This window comes from Halyomorpha halys, unplaced genomic scaffold (assembly GCF_000696795.3).
Source record: "Halyomorpha halys isolate HHAL.00 unplaced genomic scaffold, Hhal_1.1 Scaffold664.1, whole genome shotgun sequence".
In the NCBI taxonomy this organism is placed as follows: domain Eukaryota; kingdom Metazoa; phylum Arthropoda; class Insecta; order Hemiptera; family Pentatomidae; genus Halyomorpha; species Halyomorpha halys.
Window position 1 is genome coordinate 1,026,121 of NW_027115162.1, and position 22,494 is coordinate 1,048,614.

General features: G+C 30.2%; 1 protein-coding gene across 1 annotated transcript in view; it reads right to left on the reverse strand.

Annotated features, from left to right (window-relative positions):
• The window catches only part of fng (Fringe glycosyltransferase), an 81,059-nt gene that overhangs the window by 42,796 nt on the left and 15,769 nt on the right, over window positions 1-22,494 (reverse strand). Inside the window, exons 3-4 of the mRNA XM_014427684.3 lie at window positions 20,861-20,909; window positions 10,959-11,061 (exon numbers count right to left, since the gene is read on the reverse strand). Of these exons, the coding sequence (XP_014283170.1) occupies window positions 10,959-11,061; window positions 20,861-20,909 (152 nt within the window). The remainder of the gene's footprint in view (window positions 1-10,958; window positions 11,062-20,860; window positions 20,910-22,494) is intronic.

Below are 22,494 nucleotides of genomic sequence, written 5' to 3' on the forward strand. Positions count from 1 at the left end.
CTGGAGGCCCTCATGTCTTAAATTGCCCCAAACCCTTTTGGTTAAAGACTCGCCCGATGAATTATCTTTACATACATGGTAAAGCAGTATATTTATTAGACTGACAGTTATGCAAGCTTTCTCATGAACATAATGTGGAGCAGGCAAACTTTAGGAGAATTGTGCCATTAGGTGTGCTAAATGGAGAATGGCGTCATGTAACAGACTAACTGAGCTATGCACCATTTTGTTTGTTGTTTGATGATTAAGTTGCTCGTAGTGCGTGTAGGCTTGTGTCGTTTTAGACGTTTTTAAATTTCTAATAAAGGAATATACAAAAAATAATAATTAGAATGTTCTGGAAGGAAAGGTTACAAAACAAATTGCCAAGAAAATCCGCTAGGAATTCCTGTGCATTTAACATATAACATGGAATGTAAATTGGACTGCTCACAATCCTATACTTTTAATATTTACCATGTTAAAACTTTTTACATTTCACACATCATGAAATCCCCTATTATAGGAGGTAGGTTTCCCAGAACAGCCTCTCTAGAAGTTGGGATTTAGAACTCACCTTTCCTACTAAACTAACCCACTTTGATAATTATATTACGCGAATATAATTTATTCATATATATAAACAAAATTAAGGTCAAGATGCCATATAAGAAATGATTTTAAACGTCTCAGCTTATCCTCCATTTGACAATAATAGGCAATGTCTTCATAGGTTATAAACAGAATAACTCTTTCTGTTAAAAAAGTTTCACAAAAGGACAGATCTAAAACATTTCCATTAGACATAGATTTTCATACGCAGGTATAATGTTATTGTTAAATACTTTATAAGTTCCAATTAAACCTATATTTTTTAACTAATTAGAGCATTAGACGGGAAGACCAACCATAACTTAATAAGTGGTTCTAATTTAGTGTTGTTAATGTAAGGCGGGGTTAACTATGAGAGCTCGTTTAGTGACCCTACACTTCCTCTTTCCTAGCCACGGCTGCCTTTCTCCATTCGACGGATGTTACAACAAAAAAGTAACCAGCAAACCGAATCAAAACCTTGGTTGAGCTTTCGATCAGTAGGGAATAAAAATCGACCGAGAACCCAACCAATATTTAATGCTTCTTATTAATAGCAACAAAAAGCAATGAAAAAAAAGTTGATTATATTAATATTAAAAGCTTGAACTCCAAGTAGGTATAATGCTTGTTTTTAATGATATAAGTTGTGTTTAATGAGTTCATGAGTAATGAAGATTCAAAGTGAGTTAGAGTATGTAGTTACAGAATATACTCTAGATTAATAAATTTGATTTAGTAGTTAAAGATGTTGCAAAGTAGTCTTTCTATGGCTTGGCAATCCAAATTTTTGTTCTTTTTACTCGATTAATACGGAACCAAAAAAAAGTTAATGTGTTCTATATGCCATAATTTGCATATTTAAAGGTGTTAAAATTTTTTAAGCAATCCACACAACCAATTTTTATATTTGGTGGCTATAATTATTCAGTAACATCCTATGTATGTCTAAAAATAATTTTAGCTTAAAGTATTGGCAAAATTTTTGCATTAAATGAGTTAAGTCCTCTTTACCTTTGTAACCATTTTTTGAGCGAACTGCTCAACCAATTTTGAACTTTGAATACTCAAATTACTCATTAATATCCAATGAACGTTTTGAAACAATCTGAGCTCCAAATACTAAAAATAATGTTTCTTAGCCTCCTTAAATTACAGATGACTCCGACTGCCAATGGGCGTTAGAAGAAATATAAGCATTGTACATTTGAAACTGTTTATGTTTAATAAAGTAACATTCTTTATCAAATGTAATGTAGTGGGCGATTTCAAGAAAATTGGTTTTAATAACTTTCAATAGTTCGTGCATGCTGATAAATGAATTATTTTTTACAGATGAGGTGTGTTTTATGGTTCAATTGCCACTTATTTTAAGAACATATTCAAAATAATCTAAAAGAGTACAATATTCAAGAAATTTGTGTTTTGGACAGTTTCAGAATTGTTAAATATACCGTAAACTGAATAGTCTATAAAAAGATTTAAATAAAATTTCCTTTAAATCGATGTGTCAATGAATAAAGTCAAATATAAAAGAATAAAATTTCCGAAAAGGTAAAAATGAGTTTTCGGGAGAAATAAAATGTATTTATTGGATATTATTTTCATAAATACTCATCCTTATTATTGAATTAAATATATTATTACCAATATAGTTAGTAATTCATAAACAACTCCATTGGAAACAAAATATATAATTTTATACTTGAGATGTACAGCGCTTATAAAAAGTGTAGAGATATGTTTTATGTTAGAGATGGGTTTTATACCCAGAGTGCTAGTAGGTTATTGAATTGTGTAAGGTTAACCGTAGATATAGGTCTATCCTAATAGCTTTGGTCTGAAACGGGATCTATCCCGTCTTGTGAGGATAACTGATTTTATTCCGATTTCACAGTTCACTTCGATTCTGGAAGTATTCTCTACCCAAAGAATATCAAGGTATTAGAGCTGCACAGCTTAAAAGTAGCGATAAATATTTGATGTTATATTTTTTTAAATAACTTTTTTTTTGTCGTATAAAACCTCTATCAATTTCATATAAATAGAAATATTGCACACATTTAAATAAGTGTAGAAGGAATTCCTACAAGATTTCGGAATCACTTAAACCCGACAAAGATGACTTAAGACTTTTGAAAATTAAAGTTTGGAAAACTTTACCCCAATCAGACTAGAATGGGATTTGCATCGTTATACCCAGATTTGAAATAATTTTGTGAAGCTGAAAAATAATTTTTACTTTAGGAATTTTTATTAAATAGACCATAAATTGTTATTCAACCAAGTTCGAACTTGTACTTCACATAAAACAAATCAGAAAAATTTATTTTCACTGATGAAATATTATATAGGTACATCCAATTGATATTATTTTAACCAATACATAGTAAAATAAAATAAATAAAAAATAATTTGATTTGATATTACGATTAATGGTTAACAATAATAAATGGTTATTAGGTAAATTATTAGAGTGTTAATGTTAGTTAATACACAGTTAGTGTATAATATATAAAAAATCGAAATTTCAATAACAATATTCTAACAATAAAAGGCAAAAAGCAATAAAAATATGTCAAAAATTAATTTAACGTTAGTTATTACAAACATATCTAATCATTTGGACAGTACTTTATTAAGTTTTTACTGTTCGATTAATGAATATAACTGCTCTAATAGTTTTTTTTTATTAATACTTATCAGAAGAAATTCTATAAGAAATAAATTTCGTTTCGATTAAAAAATTATATAAATGGGCTCATTGCAGGTGAAAGAAATTTTAAGGAGAGCAGAGCAGTAGTTTGAGCCGATATTTCCCTCTAAATAAAAATATTTTGAGTATTTTTTTAAATACACATGCAATTGGTCTAGGCTTCAGTCATCTAAACCTCTGAGTAAAGTAAAAACAGTTTCATAAAAATGTGCAATAATGCTAAATTGATAAAAAATATATACTGTATCATTTACTTTGAAGGTATAGAATTATGTTGTTCTTTTTAAACAGGAGGTTCTATTTGAAAAAGATAAATTTAAAAAGAATATTCTTAGTTTACTAAAGTTAAATGAATTTTTCTAAATTACTCAATATTATAACTCAAAAATTTTCATTTTTCTAGTCATATAGTGTGTAAAACACTAAAATTAGGGAATAAACAAATTTAATTTCAGCCGTCAATACAAGTTAAATTCAATTTCAAAATTCGACCGTTTTACATTTGTTAAATTCTTTATTAGAGTTGACATTTCGAACAATACCAGCTCATCTTAAACCTTTTCATCATCCTTTTTTTTTTTTTTTTTTTTTTTTTTTTATCATTATTGTTATTTCGTTTGAATTAAAAAAAGTCTTTGTTTGATATTTACATATCATCTATATATATTTTTTATTATATTGTCTTAATTTTTTGGTATTTTTATCTGTGCTTCACGTAACAAGGTTGAGTCTTAAAAATAAAAACCTATTTTTGGAACAGTAGGTTCATTTTTATTTTATCCCAAGCATTTTAATTTTTTTTTTTATACGTCTACGATGAAAATGAAATTTCTTTTCAATTAATACGTTATTCTTCATATTAGTGTTTCTTACCACATTTTTGCCTTTCATTGAACCTTACTTTAGTCATTTCATAAAAAACTTATTTCGGGTTTTAATTTTTTTAAACACGTTCAACTAAGTAAACACAATTGTTTCTCTTTAAACAATGTGCAGACCTAAGTATGATTGCGAGAGATACTAATGTCAAAAGTGTAATTTTTTAAAGATGACGTGTTTCTCAGATAACTGATTCATTTGTATAAACATAGAATTGTGGAATGATATTTCATCCTCAAAATCAATTGGTCACGCCAGACTCGGCTTTACAACTGGAAAATCATGATCTCAGCGAAATAATCCTACATGAGTAAAAAGTTTTATATCCTAACTCGTATTATTGTTTTTTTCGTGTTCTGTTTTATTTTTTATTATTCGGGACAAAAAAAGAAAGATCATTGGAAATAGCTTTTCGTTAGCGAGCCTGAGGTATCCTCTGCATTCCATCTCATTAGGAGACTCAGACGCCCTGCCTTCCAATTTATAAATCTCTGAGCCCAAAGCTGGAGATCCGATCATTGATAAATACGGCCGGTCCTCGTCTTTTTAACAATTTGGAATCAAAGTGAGATAGAATTTTTACAGTCCCTCTCGAAGCCAGATGGTCAATTCCAAGTGCTTTCTGATTTAAGATACCGGCTTTGAAGAAACTGGAAATCGGTTAATTAAAAATATTCTAAGAGGCAAGAAGGAACTTCGAATCAAACTAATAAAATATTCCAGTTCTTACATCAGGCTAAAACGAAGCATGCTGCCTTTGTACAGAGATCTTTTAGCCCTCATGTTGATTTATGATGTGAGCCGAAACAAAAAAGACAACATAATGTAATGTATGTTTTATTCAATCCGACCGATCTTCGATCAACAGGTCCTGAATTTATAATGCAAGGCCAGCCGTCATCTGCATCGTTATTGTTTAATCTACTTATCTAACAGAGCCGCCGTGAGGGAGAGACAAGGAGTGGGGCCCGAAGAGAGTGGACTAAAATTATGCTTACAGCCAGAAAGCCGTTCGTAGCCCAGGGGGTTAAAGTGTCACCTTCGCAACTGCAGCGGTGCCAGTTCGAATTCGGCCAGAGAGTGGGAGTTTTATTTCGTGGCAAAAATTATCTCCCTCACTCTGGTTAAAATAGTTTGGTCACCTATAGACAACCCCTCCCCCCATATTTTAGAATTACCGGGTAAGGTTTATAAAAAAAGTCATAAAGTTTAAATAAAACATTGAGTAGTATAGAGTCCAAGATTTTCTGGCCCTGAACTGAATTGACTGCAGAGAACTTAACACTAGAGAATTTTATTCATTTAAAGATTAATTTTAATCTTAGTACTAACGCCAATGAAGTTCTCATCAGATTTCAGAAGAGGTACGAATTTATTCTGCAGGGCACATAATATTATTATTACATCTATATCTATTTATAATAATCAGCAGCCCGTTGCTCCAGTAGTTTTTGTATGCTGCGAGTATCATGGAGTCGAAGCAAGTAAATTAAGTACAACGTTTGTATTTTTAAACAAAACAAATCTCTTCGGTCTATAAAAAAGATCACAGCAATAAATAGATTCCACTTTTAAAATATATTTTTTCAACAAGCCGCTTTGAAAAAACTGGAAATCGGTTAATTAAAATTATTTGCTGAGGGACATGACAACAGATGTTAAGCATTATTCGGGCGAAATGAATTTGAGCTAACATTTTGTCGGTATGGGTGCTGGATTTAGCATAAAATGAACTTTCTTCATGAAGTGAGCAGATTCAACAATAACATAAATGAAAAAAAATATTAATTGTTCTCAAATATTGGCCAAACGTACTTTATCGAGCATTTGAATAGAATGAATTATAATAGCACCAATCTATTTTAGATTCAAGATAATGGAATTAGTTTCATAAGACAGAGAAACTTAAAAAAAAAAATAAGATAAGACGAGCCCAGCTGTGAAAGACTTTTTTTCAGTAGTGTCTGATGCATGAAGTGGAACAATAAATAAGAGCATATGGGTTTGAGTGTCGCCATATGGAAAGATCTTGAACAGGCCTGCAGTTATATACATAATAGTGCTGGGTGCAGAAGTAGTGCAAGGTGTTTTGAGAAATTCCAAACTTTAGAAGAGTTTTTTTAAGTGTATAGTAAGTAAGCTATGACGCAAGTCTCTAACATAAGGCAGCTATTTAAAAACTCTTGAAGTTAATGAGCTCTGTAATTAATTAAGTAATATAGTTTTTATGAATATTGATTTTATTGAAGACAGAATAACTTAAACTAGTTTTCTTCTAAACGGCTCATATGGTCTATTCCGAAACTACGTGCTAGATGGAGTACTCCTGAACTAAGTTTGCTGTCCATGACATACGACTTCAAAACTTTGCCTATCAGTTTATTTTTTTTTACTTTGTTATTCTATCAACAGTAATGCCATGTGTAAGACTTGAGAAACTTAAATTACTATATTTTAAGAAATCAATGAACATTTATTCTCATTTGAGTAGATTTATTCAGAAATAATGGATTTTATCAAGATATAATTAATTTATATTAATATCTAGCATAATAACTGTCAAGTTAATTCATAGTAATTAAGATCGCGCCAATAGAAAGGTCATATAATTAATTCAGTTCTACGTACATTTCGAACAGTATTTTAAATGACATTTCTGCACAAAATTAGATAAAAATATAGTATAAAGTACATATTGTGTTATTGTTAATAATATGATCGACTTGTAGCTTCATAAGATATTAATAAAAATCAACAGCTATGATAGGGAGAGACAAGAAAAAAAAGAAGACTTTAGAAGACAGAGGTGAGGAGGAATGTAGCGGCCGAGGGCCCAGGATATTGTTCATTTTCTCATTGTTTCCGAGCGGTGACAATGGCAGCTCAAAAGGTCTCGTGTCTTCTATCAAACCACAGCTTTCACGCTTCCATCTCTTTTATATAACTAACAAATAGAAAGCTATCTAGATAACACACAGAAAATCGAAATCGAGTTTCCAAACTCGATTATTCTTGTATAAAACCCGATCAGTTTTAAAAATAACATGAAACATCTTATAAAAAAAAAGTTGAACAAAACCTTAAGGGATCTTTCACTAGCTTCAACCCAAAGGTCATAAAATTTAATCTTATATTGATACTTCCAACCAATTCCAAATAATTGAGTTGAGAAACAAAATAATGTATACGCTCACATCTGAGGAGTTTTCTATCAAAAGTTTTTACACCCATTTCAGAAATGTAAACGATTTTTTGACAAATCAAAATTCTATACCAAAAATTTATACAATTTATTTCAAAATTTAAATCAGTAAAAAAATATATGTATGTAATAAGATGTCCGTCCACATAATAATTTCTAAGTAATATAAGTTCTCAAAAATAGATATGCTAAATTTTGATTGAAAATTCCTCATCTATCTTCAGCGATTTTAAAAATATAAATTTCAATCACTAAGTTTATTTACAGCGGTAGTAAATATACTATCTCTATCTAATATCTATTTTTTTAATAATTTTTATATTGATGAAAAAAAATGTGTGATGGGCATAAACAAACAATAAATTAAAGGGCGAGGGGTGAAAAGGAAAAGGTAGTAGAGGGACAGGGTGTTAAAACCTCCCTCAAGGACGGGACGCTCCACTAGTATTTATGAATGGATGTGAAAGATATAATATTGTCCAAGAAATATACGATAGAACCTATGGTAACATTATTGCACTCATGTAGTCCTCATCCCAGTCACCTGTTTTGAACTATAGATGCAAGAGTTCTGTACCGATGGGAACTAAGTCCCCTTGGGATACAAGTGAATGTTACTTTGAAGTTTTTCCGTAAAAAAAGAAGGTGTAAACTTCAACTATGTAGACCTCGAATGCTAATTCATTACGTTGGAGAATTATATTTTGGTGCCAATTTTCAAGAAAATTCACAATCTTTCAATAGAAATGATTTCTGTAATAGATATAATAATAAGAACATATTTTTCAATAGATAATTGAAAACAACTTGATCGGGAACATTTGAATAAGAAATTATAGAAGAAACGTGCGGTAGGGAAGAGAGGGCCACATGGCGACACTCTTCTCAGCCTAATAACCGGGGGCGTCACTTTTTTGACAACACAACCACATGTCCTTAGGCAGCAGCTACACATGGCCCTCCTTTCCCAACAGTAGCTTAATCCATCCAACATGGATCGATGTTTCAATTAAATCTCTTCGATTATTTTACAGTTTAACTATTTTAAATTACTTTTTGAACACTTTAGAAAATATGAAGATGGAGTAGTCCCAGAAGCTACATTTCAAAATTTAAATATGAGGTAATAACGTATTAACAAAGAGACAGCTTAATTTCGCAGGAAAAAAACTTTTATTTTATTTTTGCATTGAAATTTACAACTTATATAAAAAATATAAAAAAAGTAAATGTTTCAGAACACATGATAATATTGGGAAGGAACTACCCGATGGTGATACTTCAATCATTATTTTAAATTAGAAGATTCCCTTGCCATCTTCTTTTCATACGCCTCGAAGGATTATCAGGGATTGTTAACGATGAGAGATTTAAAACTAGTGGCTTTGGATTTTGGAATGAAAGGAGGTATATCTATTTAGGAGAAAATCTGCATCAAATGGGATGATGAGGTCTTTATAGATGAGTTTATTTGTCATTTGATACAGTTCCATCTTTACACTGAAGAGCCACTGGACCATCTCCTCCCTCGCTTCGGGGGTGGGGGGGGGAGAGGGGCTTACTCTTATGGCCGATAGCATTAATAGTTGACCAAGTGAATAGTTTTGATCATTATTTCAACAAATGAAAAACCACTTGTTAAGAGTTTATTTAGCCGTTTGTATTCGAATTTGCGGTGATAATAGAATAAATATATTTTTAAGGAGTAATTCATGATTTTGCAAATTAAAAATTTAGGAAAATATCTCGTGCTAATTTAAATTTTTTGATACTTCTCAAATAATAAATAAATTTATGATTTTAACCAACGTATTGCTTATAACCCGGAATTGTTAGCTAATTAATTATAAGGGCCCCCATATCTTAAAGTGCCTGGGCCCCATGAATGCTTTAAGACATTCATTAGATGTTGAAACTGATGAAATTATATTAAGCGAAAACTAAGATAGATTGAATCCAAATATATAATAAGGACGTAACTACTCTGTCTGTGAAATTAAGTTCGTTCCAACAACTTTTGACAATTACAAACTATCGTAGAACGGGTTTTGGAATGGAAAACGACACAACGCATAATTCTGACAGTTATTAAAGTCCAAAGTGGTCGTTGGTGGTATATTTATACTTTTTTCAAGTATGCACAGCCAAAGAGGTCGCCATAAGAGGAATATTGGGGAGGTAAGTTGTTTTTAACCCCTCTCAGCATAACCTCAAAGCCAAAAAGGTTAGGTGTAACGCTCTTGGGAACCTAATTCAATTAGCAGTAAAACATCAGAGTTAATAAAAGTTAAAATCATTACCAATACCTTTGGGATTAAGATATTGCCATTGCCTTCGAAGTTAGGCAATTGGGATATAAATGAGAGGTTGCTAGTGCATAAACTACACTAGTAAAAAAAAAAGTGATAAAAAGCAATTCGGCCACAAAAAGTTGTACTGCATAAGGTTCTAAAAATACGCCGATTCGCTCAAAAAAAAAAGAAAGACTTTTGCGTTTCTACCTACACAAAATGCAGCTGATCCTGGAAAGTGAAGGAATTAGGTGATCTCAGTGCTGCTACATTCCATAAACAGTTATCTTAAATAAAAATATTGGCGGGTACTTAGAATACATACGATAGAATTTAAGTAAAGTATCCTTGTTGAGTGCTCTTTAAGAACTCAAATTTTGCGTTTGTTGCGGTTGTCAGCCAACTAGAAATTGATTTTATCGACAATGGAGAATAGATTAGATGAATTAATTTATAATTTTTCTCCATTTTTAAATGAATGGCATTCAAGTCAATTGTTATCGAAGTTCTGCTAAGAATTGTATTGCCTTTGAAATAGGCTAGTTGTCAAGGCCAGCAGGTGGCTGGGTGTCGCCTTGGATATAGTCATGTCTTGTGATAATTCGTTTTCAACTTTTATCCAACAGAACTCACTCCAGAGCCGGTTGTGTAAAGTTATCTTGAAGAGTCGATGCAACAGCTGTTCGGTATGTAAATGAAATAAAACTTTGTTGTCCCTTTATTACTAACAGAGCGAGTTGGAGCGGCTATCCAACACGTTCGGTCAAGAAGTTACGATTAGATTTCTGTTTCGGGGATGATGTTTGCTTAGAAGAGAGTCCCTGGAATAAGTATTTATAATTCTACTGTCACTAGAATATGTAGGTGACCTGAATGTAAACCTTCCTAGCCTATCTGAAGCTCAAGAAAACCACAACTTTTGGTTACACCAGATAATTCTTTTTTTTAGTCGTAGTTGTTGAAATAGGTAAAGCTGAATGTTATAAAAATACAGTATTAGTGAAAAGGGGGGAAAAAAGTTTATTCGATAAGTTAAATAAATAATCATCGAATATTGTTACGGGATGAACTTCCCAAATCGAATAGTTCATAAAGAATCATATATGCATGTTTATCACAAACCTTAAATTATTTAAGCCCTGAATAGTAATACTTCTTAGAACTAGAAACTTTCCACTTCTTTCTAGTAGCATGAATCTCTGCAATCTCTGATAGCAATGCTAATTTTATCAATGTACATTTTTTAAAATGAAACAAGGCTAAAAATATAACTATAAAATATTAAAAGAATAAAACTTACTTTTTATTACTTTCGAGAAAGGTATCAAACTCCACCGCCATTTTACAACAGAGAGCTTTTCTGTTATGAGTCGATGAGCAGTTGGTGTTGATCATGTGCCCATCTGGAATAATAACAATAATAATATTATTTTTTTTTGTTTTAATTTAAAATGGTTAATATACTAAAATAATAGAGCTAAATTGTGTGCAGATATTAGTACTCTGCGTTATTTAATGGCAATAATTAATAGAAGTAATCATTGAAACAACATTTGCAAAATAAGTATTAATCAGCGAAATTAAAGATTCATGATAAGATACAAAAATGATTGCTAAGATATTATTGAAGGATTTATAAACAAAGACTAAGCCCCTTAAACAGCAGTAAAACCAAACTTTCGTGTGTATATATATGTGTATATATATATATATATATATTATTTTTGTTTTTGGAACCATAAATTCAGCGCATAATATTCTTATTTGTCTTTTTTCATTAATCCAGTTTATATTGGTTCTGTGAGCTAGCAAAAACTTGTATTATTCATTAAACATTTTCTAAAAGGAGACATTTCTGAAAGCAGCTAAAGATAAAATTGTATAATCACACACGCTCTTGTTCAAATCTTTTCACTACTCTTCATTTTTTTTTTTATTATTAATTATATTACTTCACGAGTTGGAAGACATTGGTAAGGTATTGTTAATGAGAGTCGGAAACGTTTTAAAGATATATTAGAGGAATAAATAAACTTACTATTTTTTTTTTATGATAATAAACATATGAACATATATGGAAACAACTAAAATGAGAATGGAAATCATAAATTGATTATAGCATTTTGAAATGAAACTTCCGAGTGACTCTGAAATGTTCGGGTAATGATAGGGACAGATGCGAGTCTGATCATTTTTCATTTAAGCCCCTAATTTTATTCAGTTCCTCTTCCCTATCAACAACAAGACATCCATAAGAAGAAGGCTCAACAGATAGTATTTCAGATTGGAGGGCTACCTCAGGAGTCGATAGAGGGCCTTAATAGAAGACTGCAAAATAAAATTACAGATAAATTAACGAAAAAAAAAAAAACTGTAAGGAAGAAAAGTGGTAACGAAAAGGTTTTCTTAAAAAAAAAAAACATGGTCTTTTTCAATCAAGTAAAAAGAAAGATACTAAGAAACATTTGCCGTATCAAATATTTGCGTCGGCAAGCAGACAATAACGCCCACTTTAGGGAAATTATAAGTCCATTTAAGAGTTTTGCAATATCAGCAGGCTTTTGTTTCCAGACATCCTCAATTCAGCAGTCCATAGTGAAACTACCATCTTGTAAAACATTTACTTAATCCAGAAAGTATTTTACAGATAACATAGACATACTTAATATTTTCTATATTGCTTGGACACAACTAGTTTTTCTTGCTCATCGCGCGAATTTATTGTTCTGTCAAAAAGTATCACTGCGGCAAATGACACTGCGGACCGAAAAAAAGATGAGCTCCGAATTTTATTATTTATTTATTGAATATAATATAAATCGGATATTAATTCTTGAGAAACATCTATTTCAGTGAATTATACCTAAGATTTTCAGTTGTATTATTACAACAATATCAAGTATTTTACTAAATGAAGTAGGCATCGAACAAATAAAATAGACTGGGAGCTGAGGCTAAAAAATATGATCGATTTGAAGAAAAATTTTGTCTAAAAGTACTCTGACCATAGACTGGAGGGAGATAAGGCCCTCTGCCACCCTAGATCGTCCCAATAAATGTTTATATGTCAACCGACTAATTACATGTAAAAAAAAAATGTGATATTTTAAAACAATTCAATTTCATTAAACTCTTTACAGCAGATACAATATTAAGTGTCTTTGAAAAACAGGCATTAACTATTTCAGTTACACGCTCCCGGAAATTAATTTTCCGAACTAATTCCTAATAGATGTATTCCTAAAAGATGTATAACTGTGTCGATGAGCACTCAGATTTTACCACAAAGTAGTTTACAAGTATAATGATTATAAAATAAATTCACAAAGTGTTGATTTTTGTTTTGTTTTTTAATTCAATTGTGGTCATTGAAAAAATGTTACTCAAGAAGTATTAGGCGTGCAGAAGTCAACTAGCATTTAAATACAAGCTCATTGAATTCGTCACAAAGTAGTTCATATTCAGCATTTTCGTAGGACTAGTGGATTTTATAATATTTGCAAAAGTTAACTCAAAAACCTTAATTGTTGGTTATTTGAAATTAATTTTGGTCATTAAACAAGTATATCATAACAGATGTCTAATATCACTTAAATAGAAAATCACTAAATTTATTACAAAGTAGTTTAAACTGAATCTTTTAGCTTTTTATTATTATAGACAATTTAGAAAAAAAAAAAGTTCTTTTTTTAAACAGAGTACCTTGAGAGGTGCTGAACGTAAAGAGTTCTTTTAGGGCCTATATTTTAGAAATTTTATTATATTCTAAAAATGTTTGTTCTATTTTCATGTTATCGGGATATGGGACACTGAAAACAAACAAACATTTTAGGATTTTCTTAAATAAAATTAACTTCCGGGGCAATACATCTTAAATACTTCAACATCTACTTTTTAAACACATTTACTGTACCTGCTCTTTAGTATAGGTAAAAACTGAATCAATTTTCGGCCAAAAAATGGCGAGTAAAAAATAGTTTTTGAAATATAAAATCTGATTGCGACCGATATAAGCTGCCACCTTACTTCATATTTTCTATTACATGTCTAGTTTCATTATTCCAGCTTATGTAGAGAAAATGTTCGACCTGAAAAAATGGTTATGTAACTAAAATAGTTTACAAGAATAACAACTACTTATCTAGACTACAAGCTGGCTTGATAGTGATTATTAAATAAGCATTGTAGTTGATAAGGATTTAACTGATAATTACTATATTTCCAATTTACAAAAGTTATCGACTTCAATAATATACCAAAATCTTGTTGGGTGGTTAACAGCATTAATTAAATTATGCTGGGACAACTTAAAAAAAATGGAGAAGTTTAATATAAGTTAGCTAATTTGTTAGTATAAATAAAGATATTTAATCATCCTATAATTAAATGTAATACGTTCATAGTTCTGAAGGAAATCTTAGAATACTTCTACTGAAGTACTTAGATTCTTAAATTGGTACATTCTAATAAGAAATGAAAGTATAATATTATTTATTAATACATAGTACCTTTACAAAGTTGTACATGAAAAACCGAGAGTGCCATCAAAACTGGTATGTTTGATTTATGTAAAATATAAGCTGTATTTAAATATTTTTTAATGCAACCAGTTCATAAGTCTTGATTATTTATTAAAGTATATAAGATACAATAAACATTAGATTACTGATTTAATATATTGATTATTTGAGAGTTGTTTTATTTTATGATTAACACAAATCTCAAATGAACTTTTTCTTTCAACTATTTATTTTAAAAAACCTCCAACGTTTCGGCCCTCAGGTCATTCTCACGGAGACAAACTTAATAATCATTGACGTCATAATTCCTTAAACTGTCATTTTTTCAGGCTAATTGTCCATTCTATATAAACTTTATAATTTCCATACAAAAACTATTCCACAAAAATTGTTTTTGTATTGAAATTATAAAGTTGATATGACATGGGAAATTAGCCTGAAAAATGACAATTTAAGGAATTAAGACGGTCCCGTCATGAGAATGGCCTAAGGTCTCGGCCCTTATGAACTGCACTTTAATCCGGTTTCTTATTAGCCCTTCGATTTCCTATATAGAAATTGGAATGCCGACTCTAAATGAAAAATAAAGAAAAAACTCACCAATGAGTGTTTAAATTGAGTTTATTAGTGGGCCCACGGGTTCCCCGATAACTATCTACGGGTCGCTATTCCGTTGAAACTAGAGTGGGCCTTAAGGAATTTATTATACCTCGTAGCAATAAAATAAATTTTATATGACCCGGATTGCTGATGGGCAATCGAATCCACGTCGATTTCGGTTCAAGCGATACGGTCAAATAGCTACATAAACCGATCGTCAAAATACTTGGCATTTTATGTTGTTTTTTTTTAATTGAAAGAATTAAATATTATTTCTTTTTAACAATTTTTAATTTTGTGCTAATTAACTAACCTTCTTTTAAAATGGGTCGCTGAAAACCATTAGTGTTTGAAAAATGAAGCAATCCTACGCTTTGCAGAAATTTAAAAAAATAAATAATGGGATTTCTAGAGTAACAAATGAGTTTGAGAATAAATGATGGAGGTGCTGATTTGAAGAGGTTGTGAAATGGGACCCAGCGGGAGGCCAAATGCCACTCCTCGAGACTCGAACCTGCTTTCGATTAGGCCACTTCAGAACTGGACCTCGTAACGTAACGGAACTGACCGCCCAGTTCTTGTATAATAAATTAACAAATTTTATTAAAGGCTCCGGCACTAAACACTGACAACTCTTTAGACAAGACAGTGGATTATATGGTTATATAAAACCATTTCCACTAGCAATGCTCAATAGTCTTCAAGTTAATATTATAATTTGTAATCATTATAATTTAATTGAATACTTAAAAAAAAAAAGACCGTTTACAGTTATATACAGGCAAATAAAATAAAGTGATTTATTGGCTAATTTAAGGTGAAGGCTGGTATGTGAACTAAGTTAAGATGTCTTGTTAATACTTCACCATATATTAATTATTTTACAACGTTTCGGCCTAACAAGCCATCCTCACATACTAAATCTCTACGTCATGTGGTGTTACTATAATCAAATCATAGATAATTATTATTGTTATTATGTTATTATTAATAGATGTGCTGAAAAGAGAATCTAATTTGATTCTTAGACAGCTAAAAACATTTTAAAGTAAATCTTATTCGAAATAAGCTGAATTAAGTTTGTGAAATGGGTTTTCAATTTCTTTTTTTTTTTTTTTCTTTTTTGTAAAAAAACATTTTTATGAGCTGTTGGTGATCAACTTAACACTACCCAGCCTACATCTTCATCATCAGCAAATTATCATATTGTGAGCCCGACAATTAATGATGACAATTATTTCATCAGCATTTTCTTCAGCTTAGTTGACTGCTATTTCCGAATGTTCAATCAAATGCAAAAGTGAGAAATACTCATGAGAAAGATGAGACCTAAACCATAAGACATTGCGGTAAATCAAATGGAAAATATTTTTGTTTTATAAAAAGATTTTAAAAAAAAACGCTGTAAATTATTACAATAAGATTATACCTATGGTTTATTATTTTCAAACAGTTATAAATCAAAATAATTAGAATTTTTTTTCATATAGGTGTCGTTATACTTAATGATTTTAAACACTTAATATTTTTCCTCATCTTCATAAATAGTTGAGATGTCAATAAATAAAACTTTTAATATGTTAATGTCGATTATCGAGCTGTGATCTATTCTGGGCCAAATCTAAAAAAAAAAAAAAAAAAAGAAGGGTAGGTAGCAATGGAGAAAAGTCGAAAAGACATTTGATGGACGGATGGAATTTTGTTCGAATCTCGTATTCTATATCCTTAGAAAGGAAAAAGGTTAAATTTTGAGATAATTTATTTATACAATTGAAAATAATGAACAATAAGATTTGACCTAGAAATAAAAGTTCACTAATTGAATGTGGCACATATTTTTCTTGTCCATAATTTCTTAATTCAGCCTGGCTCTAGATAAGTTCGCTCCAGACTGCACTTTATAACCACTTCAAAACTTCCTTCCTAAAATTCCTTTCACTAAATGTCTTTACGCGATATTCAAAATATGTGGTTCATGCGAAGATAATGCGATTGATCCTGTTATGTGACATTGAATTCCTTAGGAATAACGTCAATCTTTGGTCGAGCCTCGATAACGAACAGTCATGTTTCCTTAGATTTTTAGTCCAGATTGTGCAACATCGACGTGAGTTAAAAAAATCGAATGTGTTCTGTTATGTTGGAATGAGCAACAGTGGACAAGGGATTCTTATGACGTTTACCTCATTTATTGTCGTACTGATTTTTTTCTGTTATTAATTATAACCCTGAATAGATAAATAATAAATATATATATAGGGGAGCTCAACAAAACACAACTAATACTAAAAATACAAAATGGTACATAAAATAAAAGAGCACTTGTAAAAATAACACAAAACTAATAAAATATAACTATGAAATAACCTTTTAAAACAAAACTTCAAATTCTTTAACAAAACAATAAAATATTTCTTCTATGACTCGGAAGAAAATTATTTTTTATTGTTTATTTTGTTTTCTATAACAATTTTGAAGCAGCACTATGGGAATTTCAAATCATATATATTCTTTTGCTTTTCACTCAGAGTCCATTCGATAATACATTTCGACGACTTATCGTGCTTCAGTCAGACCAAATGCCCAGCTCACCTTCAATTCAGTTTTGGGGCTTCCTTACTTAATCTCTTCACTTCTACGTGAGAAAGTATATCTCGGGACTTTATCTTTTACCTTATTTCGATTCTCACCATACTCCTTAAAAGTTTCATTAGTATTGTATACAATTTCTCCTGTTTCTTCTTCATTAGTGCCCAAGTTTGAGCGCCGTATGTGAATGATACAAGACTGTAGCACCTTCGCTTTTAGGTCAGTAGTGAAATCAGTCTGAAATATTTTCAATCTTCTATACAATTCTATTGCAGTATTTTTTCTAAAGAAACTTCCTATCCAAGATAAATGAATCGTTTGAATATTATGTGATACATTCTCTAATTTTTAATAGTTATTCATATATATTTTTAATTAATTTAGACTTTTGGTAATTTATTCGTAGGCCATATTTGTTACTTCTATCAAATAATCGACCATTTTAAGTAGTTCGGTTTTGCTAAGGTAACATATGCCATTCGTAAAACTCAAATTGTTTAAATATCTGCTATTTCTTTTAATGCCTCTTCCATCCTAATCCACCCAACCAAATGCCTCCACTAATAAACTCTTTGAGGTTTTGAACGAGAGAATCCTGGACATAGTTAATAATTAATCAAGGAAAACCGTAATTACAATAAATAACTATTCAGGATGCAGGAGTCTCATAAATTATAGCGTGTTTCTTGTATTTAATATTAGGTTAAATAAAATACGATGGGGACAAGATAACGGATAGCATCCTGCCAAGCTCAGGAGTTTCCTTATCTACCCGTTGACCTTAATCAGTAAAATGTCCATGCACCTTTTAGCTAATGAAATTCATATATTTTAGATTATTTAATATATATCCGTTATTAATACTGCGTATTATTATTCTTTCTTATAAACACGAAAATTAATAATACATTTTTTTATACTCATAACTTTTCTTTAATGTATATAATTATGCAAAATGAGACATCACAGTCAACCTAAAGTTCAAGACAACCTCAAATTGTTTGATAAAATATTTACTAAATGTTATAGGTTCTACTGGATGAATTTCATTAAAGTGATTAGATGTAGTGAATGAAAGCAGTCTTCCTTATTATTAAATGAAGAAAATTAAAAAAAAGGAAGAAGAGTGGGAACTTTCATTCACTAAATCTAAATCCTTACTTAAATAATATAAAACTAAAATAAAGCTGTTCAAACGAAACTTTATAATAACAAAACTACATGAAATTATGTTATTTAAAAGGAATATAGGGGAGAAAAAATCTCTAACTGGCGAGATGGAATTTACAGATACAAATAGAGACCTGGAATCTAGCAGACCCCAAACTGTTTTTTATTTATTAAATTAAAAATTAACGCAAACCCTTAACCAAGTAATATGTCGTTTTATAAAACATTTTTAATATTTTTCATACAAAAAGATTTTTGTAAAATAATTATTAATGACTGAAATCGACGAATAAATTCTATTCATTTATATTCAACGTATTCATAATTTTAATGGATAATGTTTAACAGAATGGGAAAAATAATTATGTCGATAAAAAACTCTTGTAGCCTAACACGTATGAAACATAAATACAGATAAAGCAAAAAAAAGTGGTTTATATAGAAAATATGTAAGTATCTTCACTCCGAAACAGATTACTATACTTACCTTAGGAGGTGATAAAGAATATTTTATTTAATTTTAGAATATTTTTATGTAATCGTATTCTGCCATTGCTGTGCATTTATCCAATAGCTATTATAGGCAATAGATTTGTTTGTTTTTTTATGGAGAATGAGAACAAAATATTTTTTATTGTATTAAATGAGTTTCATGTATCGAAAATTAGAAAAACCAAAACACGCTTCCAGTAAAGTAGTTCAACATCTTTATAATTTTACTTATATTAAATATAAGGAAAAGTCAAGTCAGATTTCTTTTTAGTATCTTTTGAGACCTTTAAATACGAATTTTAATTAGTATAAAAAATTATAAATTTTTGGAGGTTAGTGATTTTTAGCGTTCACGAATAAATTTATAACTCCTCACAATTTTATTCAAATCCAACTTTCCAATAACTGGAAAAACTGAATTTCCACTCTTCCTACCCACTATGTTTTATTATGTATATAAATAATTGACCATATTCACTTAAATTATGATGAAGATGCTCAGGGATGCGGTCACAAGAAAACCAAAATAATTTAACAACTATTTATTTTCCGACGTTTCGTCCCACCTTGTGGAGCTTCATCCGAGCTGCTCCATAGCCCACCTTTGCTCAAGTCAGTATGAGAAATGAGAACCCATCAGTCCAATGGAAGTTTGCATTTTTTTGTGATTTTCGAAAAATAATCGAAGGTAAAAATTATTTTTCTACGAAAATTCATACTTAACTATTTTCATCAACTTTATTTTCCAATGTAAAAATCCTTTATCGCACTTTCCTAGGTTAGTCGGTCCAAATTATTTCAAAGGCATAGTGAAGTGATAATTTACCAATCGACTTGTTTTTTGATGCATTGTATAACAAAAAATATATAATGCAATAACAAAAAAATTTTTCCAATTTATTAAATCAGTTTATGAACAAACACTAATAGCCTCTTTCTACGAAATAGGCCAAAATAATACGTTTTAAGAAAAAGCAAGTCGGTTTCGTTTCAAATGTACTTAATAGAAAGAAACTTCTTACAACCCTTAAATATAAATTTTTAAAATTGAATAAAAAAAAAAAAAGGAAAAAGTAAGAAATATATTTTACGAAGCCGGCAAAGTAGTTCCAAATGTTTCAATTGTGTGTCCAAACCGGAGGTATATGCCAAGTTTATTTATTTCTTCAGAGCAAACTATTTAAAATATTTTTGTAATTTCATTGAAAATTTGTATTTCAGGGTTTCTAAGGACACTTGTAGAATAACAAAGATTCTTTAGCTGTAAATTAAGTGTTTCCCGTTTTTAACTTCCATTGATCCAAATTGTATTATCTGGAGCAAATTCCGATTGGGAGTTAAGGTCTTATTGTACATACAATGAGGACCCCCATACTTGCGGGTATATTGTGCTTTACGATGCCCCTTTTTATTCCTAGTTATACCGCCCTAACAGAGATAACGTCTTATTCCTTCTATTTATTCATAATATAAATAAGTTCCAATACATAGTTTGGTGTCGGAGTCTCTATAGTAAGTGTACACACTAGAACTAACCTGAAATATCGTTGATTACAATTTTAGATGAAATAGCTTTTGGTCTTTTTATGTGAAATCATTTCATTCATTAATAAAGTCGATTTAACAATGTTTACAATTGCCTCATCATACTTCCAGAATAGTGATATATTGTTCAAGAACTGTCCAAGAGCGAAAACTATAAAATATGCCAACGGGACAGCTTTGTGTAAAGTAGCGCTTACGTCCGCACAATCCAAAGTCTATATCAACAAATTTCTAAGTTTAGAATAGAAATATGTAAACATATATAATAATAAAACAAAACACTCACGTGTTTTCTTTTGGAATTCTTCATCATCTGCATCCGTAAAGAACCATATCTGAAAGCAAACAACACCATAAATAACAGAATTTATTGAAGTATTCTTATAAACATCGTTAATAAAAAAAAAATCAGTTAGCAACAATTGATTTTTTTTTTTAAAACTAACTCATGATTTCTTCACGAAATAAAAACGGGAATAACAAAGAAGATGTGGAGAGTTCTCAGAGGATGAAAGATGTACAAAGGAAGTTATTACACTTAATAAGTACGATAAGGATTGTGGGAATCATTTGGTCAAAGGCTTGAGAATATGCATTTAGCATCCTTCGGTGCTCATTATATACTCCACTCATAAAACATCTTTGCATACGCATTAAAAAACTTCAGAAGATTTAAAATTAGTAAGAAAAATATTAAACCTCCCACCCAGGCCTAGAAGAATTTTTGTTAGGTTGGTTTATAACTGAAGTTAATTATCTTAACACGGCAGAAAATGTTTACCATATTTCTTTAAACATTGCTTACATACAGTTAACCCTTTATGTTTTAATTTAAAAAAAAAAAATCATTCCTTACAGCAAGTAATGAGAGTTAATTATTTTAGAATCTAGATATCATTGAGAAGTTATATAAGTGAATTATCAATGGCATGTAAATAATTAACATGGTAGAAAATTTTAATTATATTTTTTAATTAATACTTTATGTTTTAACAGTAATAATTTTAAAAACATCGTTCCTAGAAATAAATATTTTAAATTAACTGTTCATGACTGTTAATATAGTAGATAAATATTTCATGATTACCAGGATACTCAAATTAGATGACATGACATTTCGGTGTTTAATCCAGGCAAGTTGGTTAAAGAAAACGTTTATTATCATATTCGTAATTGATTCATTTTGTTAGGTTGATTTAACACTAACGTTTATTAATTTTTTGATTCAGACATTGTTGATCAGACGTTAGATATGTGAATTATATATATAATTGCATGCAAATAAATACTAAGTTAATATTTCATGAGCATCTTGGTGCTCAAATTTGGCGACATGATGTTTGAGTGGTTATTCCAGACAAGTTGAACAATAAAAAAATATTAGGTTAAGTTCGATTAAAAACCTTATACCATTTAAATAAAAATAATGCTTTATTCTAGAAATATTTCGAAAGAATTCGCGAGGAAAAAAAAATAGACATGTACCTATAAAACGTTGGTTGAAACAGGGTGTTTCTAGCATGATACCTTGATATTTTATTGTGTATTACAATGCTGTTGTTACTTTTTCAGACTTAAGAGGTACGATCTGACAAGTCGAAATATTGCTTTGTTAAATATTATTTTACTGTCACTGAGCAAAAAGTTAAACGGTAAAATACGAAATCACCAAACAATATATGTAAAGCTACAACATTTCAACCAAATATTAATCTCACTAAGATCGAGCCCACTTCGCTGATTGTTATTCCGTACAATCGTGAATCGATTATTATTAAACGGTAATAATTATTGAGGTGTAGATAGTTGACCGTAGATTAATGATTGGAGAAGTTTGTCGGGGGGTGCGGTCAGCAAAGAACAACATAAATAAACAAAACCATATTTATTTATTTTATGCCGACGTTTCGACCTGAGTTT